The 19,411-nt window shown below is 34.5% G+C and overlaps 1 protein-coding gene across 2 annotated transcripts in view; it reads left to right on the top strand.

The window, feature by feature from the left end:
* Nucleotides 1–12,855, top strand: part of FAM133A (family with sequence similarity 133 member A) — a 35,649-nt gene extending 22,794 nt beyond the window's left edge. For both annotated transcript variants that reach the window (XM_066250208.1, XM_066250207.1), the window contains exon 3: nucleotides 9,898–12,855. In XM_066250208.1, coding sequence (XP_066106305.1) covers nucleotides 10,000–10,728 — 729 coding nt within the window. In that variant the 5' untranslated portion in view covers nucleotides 9,898–9,999 and the 3' untranslated portion in view covers nucleotides 10,729–12,855. The remainder of the gene's footprint in view (nucleotides 1–9,897) is intronic.
* The last annotated feature ends 6,556 nt before the right edge of the window (nucleotides 12,856–19,411 follow it).

Genomic DNA, 19,411 nt, shown 5'->3' on the forward strand with positions numbered 1-19,411 from the left:
CCCCGAGAAGGATCCACCCAACCCTCATCTGAGGCTGATGCTAAAATCAACCTAGCTATTTTAAACACCAGAGGCTGATATGCTGGGACCAACCTAGCTAGGCTCAGTACCTGGGGTTCACAATCCAAAGAACCAAGTCACTGGCTGTGGGAGGGGAAGAGGGATAGAAGGTAAAAGGAAGGTGAAGAAAAGCAGATGGACACTTCTCTTGTGTGCCCTGTCTGGGAATCAAGTCCAGGACGTTCATATGTCAGGCCAACGCTCTATCCAATAAACAAGAGCATTAGGGATTTTATGTGTTGCCCACGACAAAAGTGAAACAGCCAAAGTTTAAATGTAAAAGATGGAACATATAGGAAGCAGAATGAAAAGGTGAGTTGCATGACTACTATTTAAACAACTACAGCTAGAACATTAGGCCAAGTCTATTTGTGGCTTCATAATCAGTATTTTAGTTTTCAGCAATTGAGTGATTTCTGTTCTACTGACCAAATCATACAGTAAGTAGGTCAAATTTCTTTGGTAAGATGGTCAAAAAGAAAGACCATATTACTCCTTAATATTCTACAATGGTGCCTGACCAGGTGGTGGCACAGTAGATAGAGCGTCGGACTGGGATGCGGACAACCCGGGTTTGAGACCCTGAGGTCACCAGCTTGAGCGCGGGCTCATCTGGTTTGAGCAAAGCTCACCAGCTTGGATCCAGTGTCGCTGGTTTGAGCAAGGGGTTACTTGATCTGCTGAGGGCCCACAGTCAAGGCACATATGAGAAAGCAATCAATGAACAACTAAGGTGTCACAATGAAAAACTGATGATTGATGCTTCTCATCTCTCTCCGTTCCTGTCTGTCCCTCTCTCTGACTCTCTGTCTCTGTAAAAAAAAAAAAAATCTACAATGGTCTTCTTTCTTCTTTCTCTTTCTCTTAAAAATAAGTATATTTTCTAACCTTTTTATTAGGAAGTTTTCAAACACATAAAACACTTGGAAGACTTTTTCAGTGAAAACCTATATACCCACAATCTAGAGTCAAGAAATTTTATCAATTTGTTACATTTATTTTTTCTGTTTTGCTGCAAAATGTGAAAGTTACAGACTTCTTGATGCTACATATGCAGATATTTCAGCATGTTTTTTTTCTTTTTTACAGAGACAGAGAGAGGAACAAATAGGGACAGACAGATAGGAAGGGGGAGAGGTGTCTCAGTATGTATCTTTTCAAAGTAAGGGCATTTATCTCCCATAATCTCCTTATTATAACACTTAAAGTATTAAAAATAATTCTCTGGTATCATCTAATACCCATTAACATTTGGTGTTCCTAGATTCCACTCAAAAATTTTAAAAGCCTATTTATAGTGTAATTTTCATTTTAAATGCAAGATTCAATGATTTAATGCAAATTTACAAAAGTTATATAACCACCATAATGTAATTTTAAAATATTTTCATTACTCCAAAAAGAAACTTCATATAGCTTTTTTTTTATTGAACCAGGATAAAATCAAGGTTCACACAGGGCATTTATTTTGTCTTTTTAAATCTTTATTCTAGAACAATCTTCATTTCTCCCCATGTAATTTTAGAAAAGATTAACTGTTTGTTTTATAGAACATCCCACATTCTGGATTTGGCCATGCATTTTTTCATTATATCATTTAATTTGCTTCTCTAGCTCTCCCATGCCCAGTATTTTCAATTAAAGTCTTGATTAGTTCTCTTTCTTCTAAAATGTAAGCCTCATGCAATCATGGATATTATCTGTATTGTTTAACACTAGTGCCTGCCTCATAGTAAGATTTCAATAAATGTTTGTTGAGTAAATAACTAAATCACCTACATTCAGATGGTATATTTTATGCTATATAGATTAAACATTAGTTTAAGATGTTTTTCTATTTTAAATTATATTATGGTCAAAATAAAGTTATAGAGCCATGATTTTTTCTAATATTTACTAGATTAGTAAAACTGATGAAAAGCCAGTATTCTTCCATTCCAGCATACCATAAACATTTTATGTGTATCTCTAATTTTTAGGGTATCATGTTTATTTCCATGATTAAGAATTTTATGAGCATACATTTTATAATACTTTAAGTCAAATAGATTAAAAGATTTTGATAGATCTCTTTATTAGAAAATTTAAGGGATTGAATAAATAATCTCTGTGTTCATATTCAGGGTTGCTGAGGGATTTCAAGTTAGAATTGACTTCTTCCATAGAGAAAAACAGGTATCTGGAGTTTCACAGTTTGGAGTAAATCAAACAAATGTATTAGAATCTTCAGATTCCTGATTTAGGTAATTATATATAATAACTATATATCATTTTAATGTCAGTCAAGGGTGAATAAAAGTCAGTAGAGTCTAATTGAAATAGCTAACTTCCTAATGTGAAACTTTTCTGTATTCATGAGTACTGCATGACAACTGCTTCTGGCAATGTTATAATAAATTGGTAAGAATAAGTGGTGACATGTTAAGTGTCAGGTTAGTAAATTCTGAGACTCAGAATGTATACTGAAGCAGTGGATATAGCATGGTAGTCTGGACAATGTTATAGCTTTTACTCTTTAGACATCTGAAATCCAGTAAGGAAAAGGGAAATTACAAATGACTATCTACGAATATAAATGGCAGAAACATATATAACTATATTAGGGAAAAGAGATAGATAGCAATAAATTTGGAGTAAAAAGAAAGAAACTCTTAGTAGAGCTTACAGAGTATGGAAAAGTAATGAAACGTCTACTTCAGTGGTCCCAATTTATAGAAGCTGATATTTGCAACCAACTTAAATCTTATTAACATAAGACTTCCTTCTGCCCTTTCAGGGGAGCATTTGTCCTGTGACTTTCTGAACTTTAAGGATAGATATACGGTTACAAATAACCATCTTACTTTTGTTAGATTCCTTAGCTAGAATTTCCAGCCACTTTTCATACTACAACATTCTTTTTTTTTAACAGAGAGAGAGAGAGAGAGAGAGAGAGAGTCAGAGAGAGGGACAGATAGCAACAGACAGGAACAGAGCGAGATGAGAAGCATCAACCACCAGATTCTCGCTGCAACATCCCAGTTGCTCACCAACTGCTCTCTCACATGTGCCCTGACCACGGGGCTACAGCGGACCGAGTAACCCCCCACTCAAGCCAGCGACCTTGGGTCCAAGCTGGTGAGCCCTGGCTCAAACCAGATGAGCCCACGCTCAAGCTGGCGGGTCCTCCGCATCCCAGCCCGACGCTCCATCCACTGTGCCACCGCCTGGTCAGGAGTACTACAACATTTTTTAATAATGCAGGCTTTATATCAGGCTGTTAGGGGTCCAATGTTGGTTCTAGCATGTACAAGTTATGAGACCTTGGACAAGTTATTTAAACTTCCTGAAACTAAATTTCCTCATCTGTCAAACAGAGAAAATAATTCATGGAGTTGTGAGAATTATATGAGATAATTCATGTAAACCATTTGGAATGGTACATGTGTGTTCAAGATGAATACTGAATAATTATAATTATTATTATAAGATTCATGATAATAATCATAAGAACATAAAGTATTTACATTTATATAGCCTTTTACAATTTTCAAACTATGGCCAAAGAGTATTTCACTGAACCTGGGAGCAGGAGATGGATTATAAAAAAAAATGATCATATATCAGCTGAATTTTTAGATATGAGAGCTGAGACACAGAGAAGTTATATTATTGTAGGATAGCACTTAACAAGTAAATGGGGAAGCTGGGCCTTCAACTCGAATCGTAATGAACTCTAGTGATGATTTGCTGCATCAGTGAAGTTAATATAGTCTTCCTAGTGAATTTCCTAAGATACTTTATCTGCCTTTGTCAAATCTATTTATACTCAATGCTCTTTCTTCAACTGAGAACTATTTTTTCTCACCCTGAGGAAAAGTTCTGAGTTATCTCTTCCACATAGTTTTTTTCAAATCAGGCATCATGACTCAGTAGTTCCCTCTGATTTCAGCATAATAAATTAATGGCAATTCAGATTTTCAGTGTCTGACATTTCTGAGCACACCTTACTATTGTTTTCAATAAGCATCTATAAATTATTTATTTCAACAGAAGTCTATGTGCTCTTGCTGTTGAATTTTTAGAAAATATACATATGTAGTCATTTCTAATGTGAGAAGAGATGTGACATGTAATTGTACCCAGGGTCAATAAATAACTATGAAGTTTTTAGTTATTTTATACCCAATATGTTCATAAAAATGCATACATTCTCTATTCTGTTTTTAGAAATACATTATATGGGGGGTGGCAAGGTGGAGAAGGTAGTGATTGAAGACTTGATACATGTAATATCAGGTAATGGTATTTAAAGCCATGCATATGTTTTAAACTGTGTTCTCTAGGAAAATAGTAAGAAATTCTCCTGATATTTTGCTACCTATGCTTACCTTATTTTTTATAAGTTGTTAGAAGAGAAGACAAGTATATCCTGGTGCAACTAAATCCTAGAGGAAAGTTGACAGATTTTAAACTAAAATCAATTTGGATACACACACTGTTGTTTCCAGAAGCATCTAATTATCCTATAATAGCATATCACTTTAATACTAAAATGTAGATAAAATTATAAAGAATAAATGGAAGGTACAGTTCTATCTCACTTTGAAAGTCTAATATATAATATGTAAATGATATTCTGTTTATATCCTGGTCTAGTGTGAATGAAATTGGTTTTACATGCTGAATGATAAAACAAAACAAAAAATAAACAAACAAATAAAAACACTGATGTACCATCCTTTGTGACTTGAGAGATCTTGTCAAGGGTTAGGAAACATTTGTTAAATAGGAACTGGATCAATGAGAAAAAGATATGTGAAAAACCTTATTTTTGAGGTATAATTTAATAGAAGTCATATCACATATATGGAAAGAAATTAGATTTCAATTAGCTTTGGTTAATGCAAGATGGCCCCTTCATTAGTAGAACTGGAATTTGCAGTGCTTCTGGGACATTTTGGTTACATCATCTTAGCTACATCTTAACACATGTAAACATACATTATAGGTCAAAATTAGTTGTCAAGCTAAACTCAAAAATATCACTAGGGCTTATGCAAAACTTTTCAAATGCACTAACACAATAAGTACTTTCTTGAAGTATACTTAGTCAAATTTGGTCCTTATGTATACAATGATTTTCTACAGAAGGTTTCTTAAAACACTGACACTGACACTATGCAAATTATTTTGTTCAAGGCTTTTTGACCAGGACAAAGTGGTAAAGGGGCCCTGAGGGCCTTTATTCTTTTCTTTAAACTATACATACTCTTAGACTTTTCACAGTTTCAGAAATGTGTGAAGGAAAGATTCATTTCTATGACTTTAGAAATAATCATAGCGTGAACTGTGTTGATGATGAATTAGCCATGTCACATAGAAGTCACATTGTAGTCAACACAGTGTGCTGAATACCATCTGTAAATAATTTATATTTGTCACTCAAGTAACAGATAATTCAAACTTAATATGCAATTGATTTAATTAAAATAATTTTATATATTTTCTAGATGTGCTCCAGGGCCTTAACATCTGCTATTCCTTCTTCTTAGAACATTCAATCACCTTTGTCTTTTTAAATTATTCCTGTCTTATTTAACTCCTTCTTCTGGCTAGAAGGAGTTTATCCATTAGGTCTGAGATTATGTTAGTGTCTCAGAGTTAACCATCCGTTCTGAATTAGATCCCTCATTGTACCTTTCATAGCATCCTGTATTTTTCCTTCATCATTCCAATCACATGAGTATAATTATGTACTCATCTGTTTGATATTTGATATTTGTGTAATGACTATTTGCCTTTACTAAAATGCCATAGTATCCATGGTCTATAACATGATGTCTGGCACAGAATATAATATGATCAAAAGGGGGTTTCTGTAGGAATGAATGAACAAATAACTATTATAACACCCAGATTACTAATAGGATAGTCACAGTTTATATGTAATCTTTATAAAAAATTAGCATAGTTCATAAAATAGAGATACAGACAATCAAGTTTTTCTTCTATTATAGAAGAAGAAGGTAAGCCACAACACTTAAATAAAATTTGAGCTTTGTTGTTGTACTTTTTCTCTTGTTTCAATGTGATTTAGCTTAGGAGAAACGAACACAGATTCTGTATTTCTGAAGGCCTCCCACATCATTGGTCTTGTGTTAGCTATTCTACCCCTTGTAGTTTTGTCATTATTACTTTTTTTCCCTAGAGTTAGCACTCTAGCTAATTTTCGAGAGTGTTTTTTGTAGGCTTCATTTTCTCTGCGAACTTCTTGTATACTGTAGTTAAATTGCATCAATTGTTCTGACTTCTTTTTCATTTGAAATTCTCCACAAGGTAAATTAATTTTCTGTCACAACTTTAGCCATCATTCAGTAACTTCTGATCCTATATTTCTAACTCAGGTCACATTCTAGATTGCCAATACCTATATACCCAATTTCCTACATAAAGATTTATTTGGATGTTTCACAAGCATCTTAAACTTTATGAATCTAATACAAAACTTAGACCTTTTCTCAAAGTCTATGCTATTTCTTATTGTTAAAATCCAAGGGAGTCTGAAAAGACCAGTGTAACAGGCTTTATTGAAAGAAAGAAAGAAAGAAAGAAAGAAAGAAAGAAAGAAAGAAAGAAAGAAAGAAAGAAAGAAAGAAAGAAACCCTACCAGGCTGACTAGCAAGGGAGAGTCATGTGCCAGGTATAGTCTGGGACCGGGTTTTAAGGGTTTTGGGGAGGGAGGTAGGAAGGGTCATGGGGCATTTAGCCCATTGGCTGCTGGACCAAGAATTGTCTTTTATGGAAGTTTGCCAGGAGTTCTCGGCTTGTGACATCAGACATTTCTTTGCGGTTAGTCATCTGCTGCGAGCCCTGAAACAGACTTACTAGCAGGGTTAAAGAAATGAAACCGAAGACTTATATTACCTAGTTTTCAGCATTGACTTTTATTTAGTTCTCAATCCGGAACCTTGATCTAGATTCCTTTCTGCCCCTCAGCCTTTGTAAACAATTGGTCATTATTTTCAATTGAATACTCTCAATGTGTCTCATATTTCTCAATCTTCATTCATAATGCCACTCTTTTTAGGTCAGACTCTTATCTCTTGTTGGTGTAAATACTTAAGTGATCTCATTGCCCTTAATCTTAACTGTTTCTAACTCATCTTTCACATTGTAAAATAAAAATAGTGTCTCTTTGACCCTCAAACCGTATCACTCCTGCTTAAAATAGTCAATGTATTTCTATTAGCTTCACTATGCATCCCATAGAACAAATTTGAACCTCCTTAGCATCGCATTCAAAGCCTTTGTAAACTGGTTTCTGCTCATCTTTCTGTCTGATATCAGGACTAAATCTCAAGAAAGTGATATTTGAATGGATTATGAAATTCTAAATTTCCAGTATTAAAGAGAACCAGCAACTTGAATATAAACTAAAAAACCTTAAGGGATTTTGTTGATCAAGTGAAGGGAACAATGATATTTAACAGATCTTTAAAGTAGAAGTAAGAATGAAAAAGACAGAAAGACCTAAGAGGAGATGAACACAATTGAAGGAGAAGGAGAAAATGAACATGAACAAGCAAATGAAATGCATGACACTATCATTAAGAGCCACTGTAACATCTGTGGCATTGAGTTTATGATAAGTAGGTATGTTTGGTTGATTTAAAAGGTCAGATTCAATATGGAGACTGACAAAAAAATTATGATATAGCTGATTATCTTTTCCTTCCATTTAAAAGACCTTATTGGTTTCCCAACAACTATTGTACAAAATCCAAGATTTTAAAATGACCGAAGAGGGCCTCCATGACCACAGTCTATTTTCTGTCTATGCAACCTCACCTCCTGAAACTGCTCACTTGCACTTTAGGCTTTATCAACATTAAATGCATGCTCTTCTTTTAGATTCCAGTTTTGTTTGTTTGTTTGTTTTTGTTTGTTTATATATTATTTTCTTCACCAGGAATATCCTTCATTTCTCATTTCCCAAGTAAATCTTCAAAATCTTATGCAGACATTACCAACTCCAGGAGGCTTTTCTGAATTCCCCTCTCCTCCAGAGTTACCTATCCATCTATCCACTTATTTTTTTATTATTGACAAAATATTTATTGAGTAGTTTGTGCAGTCCAAATACTGTGTTACTTACTGGAAACACCATGATAAATAAAATATATCTTTACCCTTCTTGGGCTTATATTTAGTAGTGGATGCACACACAAAACACACATCCAAACAGTCACACAAATAAAATCATCATCAATTTATTAAGTTTTATCAATAAAATAAATAAAAAACTGGGATATAGAATCATGAAGATGAGTGGTAAATTCAGAGGCAACCTACTTTTGCATAAGGTTGAGCCATATGAAATTGTGGGTATTTCACTGTTTGTCTTATATGATTTAGCAGTCTATATAGTTCAACCTAGTAGTTGCCTTTCTGATGACTTGACATTTAAAGTAGACACGAAGGATGATGTTGGAACTGGCCATGGTGGCTAAGCTTGGATCATAGCATATTCCATAAAGCAAGAGAAGACTGGAGAAGATGAGTGACTGAAAGTAAAAGATATAAAGAGAACAATTCATATAGGACCTTTATAAGAGTTTGGATGTGAGCCTGACCAGGCAGTGGCACAGTGGACAGAGCATCAGACTGGGACGTGGAGGATCCAGGTTTGAAACCCCGAGGTCACCAGCATGGGCTTGTCTGGCTTGAGCTCAAGGTTGCTGGCTTGAGCAGGGGTTCACTCGGTCTGCTGTAGCCCCCAGTCAAGGCACATGTGAGAAAGCAATCAGTGAACAACTAAGGAGCCAAAATGAAGACTTGATGCTTCTCATTTCTCTCCCTTTCTGTCTGTCTGTCCCTATCTGTTCCTCTCTCTGTCTCTCTCTGTCTCTGTCACACACACAAAAAGAATTTGAATTTGATTCTTATTAAAATGTAAATCCACTGGAGTATTTTAAAATTCTTCTGATGGAATGGAAAGGAGCAAGGGTAGAAATAAGGCAATCATTGAAGAAGTTGATATAAGGAGGCAATGTAATGTTGTGTTAGGTGTGGAGGGTTCAGGGTCTGGCTGCCTTGGTTGAATTCAAGTTCTGACATTTATTAGTTGTTACTTAATGTAAGTCGCTAAAATTCACAAAGCCTGAGTTTCTCCATCTGTGAATTAGTGATAATAATAGAATTAACCTCATGATATTAGTCTTGAAATTTAATGAGATAATTCATTGCAAAACACTAAGCAGTCTCTGGCAGAAAATAAACACTTAGTAGATACTAAGATTAATAGTCCAAGTGAGAGATGATATTGCCTGGATTAACTTGATAACAATGTATTTGGAGAAAAATGAATGGATATGAGACCTGCTGTGGAGTTTTAAGCAGCAAAATTGGATTTGAGAGTTGAGTGAGAAAGATTTTTTTCAAGTGTTTCTGAATTTCTAGATTTCTTTTAAAGAATGGAGTAGATTGTGCTGTACATTTTTAAGTCAAAGATGTCTGCTTAGTACAGAAGTTTGCAATAAAAATTTCTGTCTCTTTTTATACCATGTAAAGCATAACAAAAAAATGGTACATGTTATACAATATGAAAGGAAAAAAAGTTATTAAAAATTTAGATAACAGAACTTTATGTGAGGTATATAAAACACTTTATGTTTATTTGTACCACAATGTCTAAAGTATGCAAAAATATTAATTATGTATATTACTTGTTCCAAAGTTCTAAGAGTTTGAAATGTTCTACTGTACTATGTGATAGCAATGAACAATTAAGCTTATGTGTTTATATTGATTTATATTAAAGTTGTTTTGTAATTATGTTATTTGCTTCTCTCACAGAATAGAGCTCACTTAGTGTACCAGCAGATGAAGAATTTAAGGAGAGTGTGTAACCTTATTCTCCTTAGCAACTGAAAGTCTTCTGTGGAACCATTTGGCAGCATGGGCAAGCGAGATAATCGTGTAGCTTATATGAATCCTATAGCCATGGCCAGATGGAGGGGCCCATCTCAACCTGTAGGCCCAACAATACAAGATTATCTGAATCGACCAAGGCCCACCTGGGAAGAAGTGAAGAAAAAAATAGAAAGTAAAAAGAAAGGCTCCAAGGCATTAGCAGAATTTGAAGAAAAAATGAATGAGAATTGGAAGAAAGAACTAGAACAAAGCAGAGAGAAAGCATTAAGTGGAAATGAAGGTTCATCCAAAAAAAGAGAAAGAAAGAGAAAGAAAAAAAAGAAGTATTATCAATCTTCATCTTCTTCATCAAGTTCTGATTCTTCCAGCAGTTCTTCAGATTCTGAGGTTGAGAAAAAGAAACGAGGAAAAAAGAGAAAGAAGAAGAAGAAGCATTCACACAAATCATCAGAAAGCTCTACATCTGATTCTGAATCAGATAGCAAGGAATATGAAAAAAAGAAAAAGAAGTCAAAGGATGAAACAGAGAAAGAAGAGTATATTAGAAGTGCCAGCAGAAAAAGAAAGAAGTCTTACCATGAGGATAAACCTTTATCATCAGAGTCCTCATCAGAATCAGATTATGAAGATGAGGTACAAGCCAAAAAGAAGAGAAGACATGAAGACCGAGAAAAAACAATGGAAAAAGCAAAGAAGAAGAAGAAGAAACATCACAAGAAACATGGTAAAAAGAAGAAGAAGAAGTCGAGTTAAGTCACAAGTGAGGATAACATCAAGACAACAAAAAGCAAGATTTTTCTTTAAAAAAGTAAGGTCTAATAGAAAATTCAACAGTGAATGTTAGGCCTATTTACCAAAATGCATGAGTTTCCCTGTGTTAATAATAGAACTATTCCTGGGCTTTGAGTTGCCAATCAAATGCCACTGTGCCAGAAAAGGCTATAATTGTTGCCTGTAGCTTAAATATTGGACTTTGTGTGTTTTTTCTTCCAGTGTTTAATTGCGCTGACAGCTAAAACCCTGTTGTCATACTAGTGGTTAAAACGTTTGGAATTAAAGTAAAATGTTTTAGTAATAATTTTGACAAAAATATATCTAATTTTAAAATTATTTAATTTGGACACATGTTTAAATATAATCCAAAATATCCAGACAACTATAATTGACATTTTTGAAGCATAGACTTAACACTGATATCTCAAAATCCTTACTTTTGAAGATAAGTTTAGTTTACTTTACTTTTCTCCTTAAAAACTTTTGTTTACATGGGGAAAGGGCTTGTGGGGGAAAAAAGAGTTTGCTATCACTTTGGCTAGCTGAATAGTGTGCCTTTGATCCTTACACATTCTATTTTTGCCAGTGCAGCAGCCATTCTTTTCTTACTTAATGAAATTCTTGTACGTTGTATGCTGTTTGAAGTGAACAAGAAAGACAGCAGCTTAACAGTATAAGTAAGCCCCCAATTATATAAAATTTACCTCTAATTCAACAGTATTGAATAGTCTTTAACATTAGAGTGTTATAAGGTTTGCATTAACTTTGATACCCTTTGGAAGGGAAAAATTTTAAATAGACCCTGGTATTTTTTGATTAATAAAGATTCTGAAATATTTTGCATGTTTTATATTATTAATTTTTGATTATCCAGGGATATTCTATATAACCAGTAATCCTTTTTTTATATGATTTATTCTTAAAATACAAGTTTCAAGTCTGTAATTTCTTAATCTTACTATATTAATTTCATTACTGTGTTTAATTTCACACTTGCCAAAATATTGAACATGTAAAAAGAAGGTTTTTAAAAAATATGTAATGCCTTCATATTGAAGCTGGTTTATTGTAAGCAAGATGAGTGCCAGACCTCTAGTATGCTGTGTCTTGTTACATAAAACTACTGCCACAATTATAGTAAATATGCTGATTTAATGTTTGTTGTCTTAAACATTAATATTGAATTAAAATAGAAGTTAAATATGGAAGATAATATAATTGATCTTCCTATGTCGTATTTTACTAAGATTTGGTGCCTCATTTGTGTTGCTGATTCATGATAACCACTGAAGCTGAAATGAGTTGAAAATTATTTTTACTTTACACTTTTATATATCAGAGTAATGTGATTTATAAATCAATGTTACAAAGAATTTCTGTTACAGCAGATGGGCTAATTGTAACGTCATATGTACAAAATATTTTGCTGTGATGAGAGAGTCAATTGCTATTTTTTTTAAATTGCTGATTTTGTGCCAGCTCCCTTGAATCACAGGCTGTTAAAATTGCTACATATATAAAAGACGTCTAGTAGATAAATAACATATTGGTTTCTCAAATGTTTGGAGTGGAAATAACAAAACCTCTCAGTAAGGTTTGTGGAAAATTATAAATGTAATACCATGTTAGATCACCTTGAAGCTTCATAACATTATGTTTTCTAAAATATATATATCTATATGCTGATAAATTTATTATATTTAAGGGATATTTTGTATCCATATAGAGTTTTTCAAAAGTTGTTGTTCGTTAAAATATGAAAAAGCTTATATTATTCGTAGAATGTGGCAAAGGCATTAACAGCTTATCAAATGTACTTCTGTCACTTCCCAGCCCTTTGTAGTTAGGCAATGCCACTTAATTACTTCTAGCAGAGGGTTTACAGAGACATTGTAAATAGAAGTGATGTGTCGTTTCTATACCAGAGCCACAGAAAGTCCTGCATGGAACCTCCAGCTCTCTTTATCTGCCACTGTGACCTGAAAGCAACGTTCTCCAAACTGGGTACCTACAAGATGGAGGCAACCTGGATCTCTTGTCAATGTTTATAAAAGACCTCCCCAGAAGAGCTGATGGACTTGCAGTGATTGTTTTCAGAGTAGTAAATAAACTGTTATGTGTTAAGCCACTGAGATTTGGAGTCTTTTTTGGTACCACAACATACATCATCTAACCTAATCTGACTAATAATAACATAGAGCTCTAAAATGTTTATTTCATTATTCACATAAAATCTTCCATTACATCTTTCTGTAATCTGGAGATTGATTCAGAGGTGATCGTTTTTGCATAGTAGAAGGAAATGCAAATTTCATTTGCATTTTTTAATGTAATGACTGAAGAAGAGAATGGTCTAGCATAATATTTCATGTTTATCAGCAATGCTGACAGACAAGGAAGTAAAGCTTCATTATTTCTCTGATTATAGCCAAAATGATCTTCCAGTAAAGGAATTGGGAAGGAAATATGAAAAACACTCAGTGGTGACTTGATGAAGAAGAGGAATGCTGCTTTTTAGATGTAAGTCAATGTGATATGGCAGAGAAGAGTGATATGAAAATATGTAGAGAACAGTAGGCTAAAGAGATTTAGGTGAACATGTAATATATAAACTCCATATTGACAAAATAATTTTCCCTTATGCAAAAAGCACTAAAATTATTATTAGTGATTTGCTTTATGTGAATCATAACAATAATAACTTTAGCCAGAACATTCAACTAACATAGACCGTGGAAAGGAAAGCAGAAGGAAACTCAATAAGAAAGTAGATGTGAGAGGAGAAAAAATCAATACGATCTAGATTAGGAATGTAATTGCAAACACAAAAAGAATTTGAAAGATCTCACGCTGAAAAAGGATTAGATTGGAGATAAAGAGAATGAATAAAACTTGAGGTTCTAGTTTTATATCTTGTGATAATTCCTTTATTTATTATAAATTCTTCTTGAGAAAAGCATACATTTGACATTGTAACTCTGTAGTTATTTCCTGTTTAACCATATTTAGTTTACAGAACAATATTTGATATGATGTAGGCTAATACTACTTCATGATCATGGAAATTGTAGCCCAACATTCAAACATAGCTATGCACTTCAGAGCTGAACTGATTTTCTTAACCCGTACTGAGCTGCGAACAAGATGTGTTCTATCTTCAAATGGCTCTATCAGTTTTACTTGACTTTTTCATGATTCTTACCTTAATCTACCTTCTATTGTGTATTTTGTTATAATTATTAAGAGCACTGGCTCTTGGCAAAGCACCAGGTTGAAATTCTTGGTGTATCGTTTCTTAATGTATAACCTTAATTAAGTTAGTTTTAACCTCATTGTGTATCAATTTTCTCAGATACAAAATCAGGAAAAATATTTTTTAATTATCTATTTCTAGGATTATTATATAAATAAGACAGAATAACATTGAAAGAATTTAACACAGTTCCTGGCACATAGTAAGTGCTCAATAAATGGTATTTTAAGTTTTTTCTCTTATCATCATCAGCATCATCAATATTATATCATCATCACGATTGCATTTTAACTTCCTTAAAGGTAATGGCTGTTTTGTCTTTTATTTATTTATTTATTTATTTATTTATTTATTTATTTATTTTTAATTTTTTTTTTGTATTTTTCCGAAGCTGGAAACGGGGAGAGACAGTCAGACAGACTCCCGCATGCGCCCTACCAGGATCCACCCAACACGCCCACCAGGGGGCAATGCTCTGCCCACCAGGGGGCGATGCTCTGCCCCTCCGGGGCGTCACTCTGCCGCGACCAGAGCCACTCTAGCTCTTGGGGCAGAGGCCAAGGAGCCATCCCCAGCACCGGGGCCATCTTTGCTCCAATGGAGCCTCGGCTGCGGGAGGGGAAGAGAGAAACAGAGAGGAAGGAGAGGGGGAGGGATGGAGAAGCAGATGGGCGCTTCTCCTGTGTGCCCTGGCCGGGAATCGAACCTGGGACCTCTGCACGCCAGGCCGACACTCTACCACTGAGCCAACCAGCCAGGGCCATCGTCTTTTATTTTTTGCATTGATGGTGCACAGTGTTTTGCCACTGATAGGCTTTTCATGATTTTCATTAAACTAAATTAATTTGTCAGGCCCTGGAAGAAAGAATCTGAATAAATACAATATATCAAATGCTATGTATAAGTCCGTCACCTCACATTTTAAACAACTTATTGGACTATAATTCACATACCATGTGATTTATCTTTTAGAAGTATCAATGCGACTGACCAGGTGGTAGCTCAGAGGATAGAGCGTAGGACTGAGACATGGAGGACCCAGGTTCGAAACACCAAAGTTGCTGGCTTGAGCACAGACTGATTTGGGTTGAGAAAGGCTCACCAGCATGAGTCCAAGGTCGCTGGCTTGAACAAGTGGTTACTTGGTCTGCTGTAGCACCCCAGTCAGGCCACATATGAGAAAGCAATCAATGAACAAAACAACTAAGATGCCGCAACAAAGAATTGATGCTTCTCATCTCTCTCCCTTCCTGTCTGTCCGTCCCTATCTGTCCCTCTCTCTGTTTCTCCCACAAAATAAATAAATAAAATAAAATAAAAATATCAATGGTTTTTTAGTATATTTATAGATGCATAAAAGCAAAACCACAATCAGTAATAGTATATTTTAATCTCCTCTAAAAGAAACTCCACATTCTCTCTTCCCTACTGTGTCCAGGCCTTCCCAGTCCTAAGGCACTATTGACATATTTCTGTCTCTATAGTTTTCCCTATTCTGGACATTGCATATAAATGGAATTATAAAAGATGTGATCTTTTATAGTTTTCTTCTTTCATTCCCTTCACTTACCATAATATTTTCAGAGTTCATTCATTTTGAAGCATGTATCAAGGACTAAGTAAACCAAGATGATATGAAAGAAAATTTAGTGCATCCTACAAAATTTCTGCTGGAATCAGCAGAAACAGCACCTCCATACTTAGAAGTGTTGGGCATCATTAAACTGATTTACACTGCTTAAAATATTGTAGGCTATTTGAGGGATTATGTTTTATGGACATAAAATATTCAAATAAAGATTCATGAGAGAGAAACTGTACCAAATTTTATGATGTAGGCTAATAACAACACAAGGTGAGTAAGTATGATTTTGTTCTCAGAAAGTTGGCAACAGTAGAACATAGTTTCAAGAACACTATAGATATGTGAAAATTCACTCCAATAAATTACCATATTGAACTGAGGATAGCTCTGTTGAAGCACATCAGCCTCAGGTGCTAAAAATAGCTCAATACTAGAGTATTGGTCCAAGATAGGGTTGCCTGGTGGATCCCGGTTGGGACGCATGTGAGAGTCTGCCTCACTATTATCTTCAGTTTCCTTACCTTAAAAAAAAAAGAAAAAAGATGAACTATATGGTATTCTCAGCTATCATTTCTCAGAAACTGTTTACTAAAATCAAATGATTATCATTATTAATAATGTTATTATAAATTATCTTCTTGCTAGTTAATTGAGCATTTTTGCCCATGTGAGGTAAGTAAATTTTGATTTTGTTCTTGAATTTGACCTGAAATAAAGTTTATAGAATTATTTTATATACCACAAAATGGTCGCCTATTCTGCTATCTTACTGAAAATTCAAAATACCATAGCTCCATGGAAATGTATGAAATATAACTAGAAACTAACTGAATAGCCATTAAAGTAAAAATTTGTATCACTTAAAATGGTTATAAGGCCCTGGCCCCTTGCCTCAGCAGTAGAGTGTCAGCCTAGCATGTGGAAGTCCTGGGTTTGATTCCAGGCTAGGGCACACAAGAGAAGCATCCATCTTCTTCTCTACCTTTCTTCCTCTCCTTTCTATCTTTTTTCCTCCTGCAGCCAAGGCTCCATTGAAACAAAGTTGGCCAGGGCGCTGAGGACAGCTCCATGGCCTTTGCCTCAGGAGCTAGAATGGCTCCAGCCACAAGGGAACAATGCCCCAGGTGGGCAGAGTATCATCCCCTGGTGGGCATTCCTGGTAGAAGCTGGTTGAGCACATGCAGGAGTCTGTTTGACTGCCTCCCTACTTCTAACTTCATAAAAATACAAAACAGCCTGACCTGTGGTGGCGCAGTGGATAAAGCGTCGACCTGGAAATGCTGAGGTCGCCGGTTCAAAACCCTGGGCTTGCCTGGTCAAGGCACATATGGGAGTTGATGCTTCCAGCTCCTCCCCCTGTCTCTCTCTCTCCTCTCTCTCTGTCTCTCTGTCTCTCCTCTCTAAAATGAATAAATAAAAAAATTAAAAAAAATACAAAACAAAAATAAAAATGGTTATATCAAGCCATCAGACATTTGCATAGACTTTATTTTAATTTTTAATGAAATATTTCAAATAATACTAAGAATAGCCAGTGAACATATAGCCTTATAAAAGCAGGTTATTCTCCATACAAGGAGAAAAACTTTGAAGTTTGAGTACTGATATTTGGTTTGTACATTGGCTGCGTGACAGGTCTGCAGATTGTGAAGTCAGTGTTCCAGCCTGAATAGTTTCAGACTGTGCAATTTCATGAAAGAACTTTAGATAATAATGTAATGACTCAGGAAGGCATTTATTTTATTTTTTTTAGTTAAATCTAACTACAAAGTAGTTTCCTGAAAAACCTGTTTTACAGAATTGATTTTAAAGAATATCTCCAGAAACTTTTAGTTTATGCTAAAAATTAAAATATTTGTACCTGTTGCTCCTTCGTTTTCCTTTGACAGCATTGTATCAAAATGTACAGGATTCAAATACATAGTGTAGCCAAAGCACAACATCACCCAACCCCCAATTTTCTGAAGAACTACTGTAGGTAATCAAGTCTCACACCAAACAAAGGAATCTCATGTTATCTCTTCTCCAACCTCATGGCAATATTGTTGTCACATATATATAAAATAAGGTTTAATATACTTATGTGTCTCTGGACTTGGTACTCCCTTCTTATATAGGTATTACTAAGCTTATTTTCTATACATAAACAGTAGCAACTGTTCATTGATAGCCATAAGATTAGCTCCTCCCATTCCAACTCAGAATCTATGCCAGATCATAGATGCAAAACATTTTACATAAACATAGTTATATAGTTGCCATTAATGATATACCAGTAAGGGTTATTAAATGGGTATGGCCTAAATTACTGGGTTTTGATTAATTGATGCTGCAATTCTTTCATGAACTTTATTTGCAAACTTAGGTGCAAAATGGTAATGCCAAATTTAGAACATGTGGAGATTAAATGTGCATGCCTTGGAGACAGGTTGTCTCAAGCAACCCTACAATCAAACAAGATAATTAATGAAAAATTTAGGTTTTAAACTTCAGCTCCTAAACCACTCCTACTTATTTTATTTCTAAAAGCAACAAATATATCTGGCATCCTAATATTGCACCCCCTACATATGTGTGTAGGTATTCATGTTGATCTATCACCAAAATGCAAATAGTAAAATAAGTCTGTATTTTTTAAGACTTCATTTTCTCTTGTCTTCTCTTCATGATACGGATTATCTCCTTCTACAGAGATAACTGTAATCCTCTTATTTTGTACCGAACAAAACATAATTATTTTGTTATCAATATATATTCTTTTCAACCCATCCACATCATATTCCTATCTACATTCAATTAGTTTAGCTAAATTTGTTTTGAAATGTATTACATTTACTTTCTACTTCAACCTTCATAGGATTAATTTACCTAGATCTTCAGATAAAATCTATAAGAACATGTTTTCCTTTATTATAACCTATTTACTCAGTAAAAATTTTACCAGTCAACAGTAGTTAAAATCCTCATTAAATATATCACAAATGAGTAAATAAAATCCATGACTAAGTATAGTTCAAAACAATCTCAATAATATTTCAGTACATGTAAACAAAGTAAAAATAGAGAAATAAATATTTACCAAAATTTGAAACTTAAAATATTCTATGGCTATTAAGCAGTCAATTTCTGCCTGATTGTCACATATTTCTAGACCTAACTAAGACTCCCATAAGTATGTTTTCTATATGCCCAACAGTAGTTTTGTATAAATCTTTAACAATAAAATTCTAAAACACACTTGTAATCAAGTAACAGGACAAATTTTATTTATCCCTAATATATATTTATATATGCACATGTATAGAAAATTGCATATAGATATATGGCTCACATCCACCCTGCCATAGATATTAGGATGTACAAAGAGCACTACCAAGGAGAATTGTATCAATTAGGGACCAAATCATTTAACAAATGACACACACAAATTAGGATGATCTGAAAGGGCTTATTTAATAAAAGGCTATTTATAAAGGTGTTGACAGTGTTTAAGTGAACCACAAGACATAGTGCAGCAAACTGGAGCTATTACCAATGAGTTATTCCTTCTATGCCCGTAGGGACAAGAACTGTGAAGGTGAGAGTTGTGTATAGAAGGCCACCACGAGCAGAGAATAGTCATAGTCAGCCTGGGCTAACATTTCAGAGAACAGATACCCTTATCTCATTTCCTTCCTTGCTTCTGATTACCTATTGTGGTTTCTCATTAGCTGAATCCAACTGGAAATCAGAAGTCATAGGATCTCATTAATATAGTCCATATAGGTCAGCCTCCTGGGACACAGAGCAAATTAAGAAGGGTGGAGGGTGGAGGTAGAGGGGCA

This window comes from Saccopteryx bilineata, chromosome X, assembly GCF_036850765.1.
Source record: "Saccopteryx bilineata isolate mSacBil1 chromosome X, mSacBil1_pri_phased_curated, whole genome shotgun sequence".
NCBI classification, from domain to species: Eukaryota; Metazoa; Chordata; class Mammalia; order Chiroptera; family Emballonuridae; genus Saccopteryx; species Saccopteryx bilineata.